Source organism: Lampris incognitus, chromosome 14 (genome assembly GCF_029633865.1).
Source record: "Lampris incognitus isolate fLamInc1 chromosome 14, fLamInc1.hap2, whole genome shotgun sequence".
NCBI classification, from domain to species: domain Eukaryota; kingdom Metazoa; phylum Chordata; class Actinopteri; order Lampriformes; family Lampridae; genus Lampris; species Lampris incognitus.
Window position 1 is genome coordinate 46,730,442 of NC_079224.1, and position 1,568 is coordinate 46,732,009.

The following is a 1,568-nucleotide window of genomic DNA, read 5'->3' on the forward strand; positions in this document are numbered from 1 at the left end:
GGTGAAAAGAAGCGGCTGGTGACTCCACATGTACCGGAGGAAGCAGGTGGAGTAAGAGCCAGGAGGTCGATAGAGTATCACAACCTGGACTGAGGTGAGTCTATTCATGGCTGAGAGAGATGAAACCACAAGGTCCTCAAATGATTGGAATTTAGATTCAAGAAACGAAGAAAGATTGAAAATAGATTTATATATGAGGGCGACACCCCCACCTTGTTTATTTGCCTGAGCTACATGGGCATATGTATAGTCGGGTGGAGAAGTTTCATATAAGGGAAGGAAAATGTTTTGTTTCAGCAATGTTTTACATAAACCAATCATATCGAAACTATGTTCAAGAACCAGATCGTTTATTTGTAAGGCTTTGGTACACAGTGATCTGATACTTATGAAACCAAAGTTAAGCATCGTGTGGAAGTGATCAGTAGTAGGCAGGACTTTAGATCTACCAATAGGTGAAATACTGTCTGAACCTGTCAGCAGCAGTAATAACAGGGGATTGGTCATCAGCCCTGTCACTCTGAACAAGCCCCGCCTTTGAATCTACCACTTAGTGTTGGAGCTAAAACAAGGTTCCACAGTGAGACACAGGAAGTCCTCTCTGGTCACTGGAGCTCATAGTTACTGAACAGAAGAGCTATGAGCTTCCTGCTCATCTCACTGCTGTTGGCTGCTATGTGCTTTGGTAGGACACAACTCTTTGTTTGCTTGTTATTAATCTGAACTTTGTCTTGTTGATTCTTTTCCTCACACTGACACCGTCTGTTGTTGTCCCACAGAATGCAGAGCTCAAAAAGACAACGTGCTCCAACCCAAAGGAGGTGTGACTGTTAGTGAGGGAGAGACAGTAACACTGGACTGTCACTATAACACCAGTCAATCAAATCCATCTCTTTACTGGTACAGACAGGCTGCAGACGACAAGCCCACATTCATTCTGAGCCGCTTTACTGTTGGATCAGGGAACACAGCGGACGGGTTCAAGGAGAGATTTGATTCCAGCCTGGATTCCAGCTCAAGATCAGTTCCTCTGAAGATCCAGAGTCTGCAGCTGTCTGACTCTGCTGTGTACTACTGTGCTCTGAGGCCCACAGTGACAGGAAACTGCAAGATGTACTACACAAACCATTGGAGTGTCTATCAAGAATCCAGAGACAAAACAATGTTAAACCACATCCAATAGAGGGCAGTATTCACATTTTAATCTCATCGGCTCCTCGTTGAAGAAAAACACATGGACAGTTTGACAGGTCACCTTCCTACAACTGCTGATTCATCCAATGTGTCAATCCAACATTCAAAAACATTTTAATCTGCATTGAAACATTAAACTGTCTTGAAGAAAATTATTAATGTCTTATGTAGTTTTATTTAACAAATGGTACAGTCCTGTATCGTATTCTAGTGTTAGAAGAAAAATAACTGTAAATCCCATACTGTCTCACATATAAACCAAAAGAAATAAAATAAAAGAATAAACCAAAAAACTAAATGACGTAAAGACAAAACGGCCCATTTAAAGGTAATATAAAATATGAAATTATGATATTAATGCTATTCAATTCATT

At 40.9% G+C, this 1,568-nt stretch overlaps 1 gene segment (V, D, J or C); it reads left to right on the plus strand.

Moving 5' to 3' along the window:
* Positions 1–666: 666 nt before the first annotated feature.
* Positions 667–1,198, plus strand: LOC130124179 (T cell receptor alpha variable 14/delta variable 4-like; the record flags this gene model as incomplete). The annotated part of the segment is given in 2 exon segments: positions 667–685; positions 780–1,198. Coding segments are annotated over 2 exon segments (423 nt in total), but the record flags the coding sequence as incomplete, so codon positions are not given.
* Between the last annotated feature and the right edge of the window lie 370 nt (positions 1,199–1,568).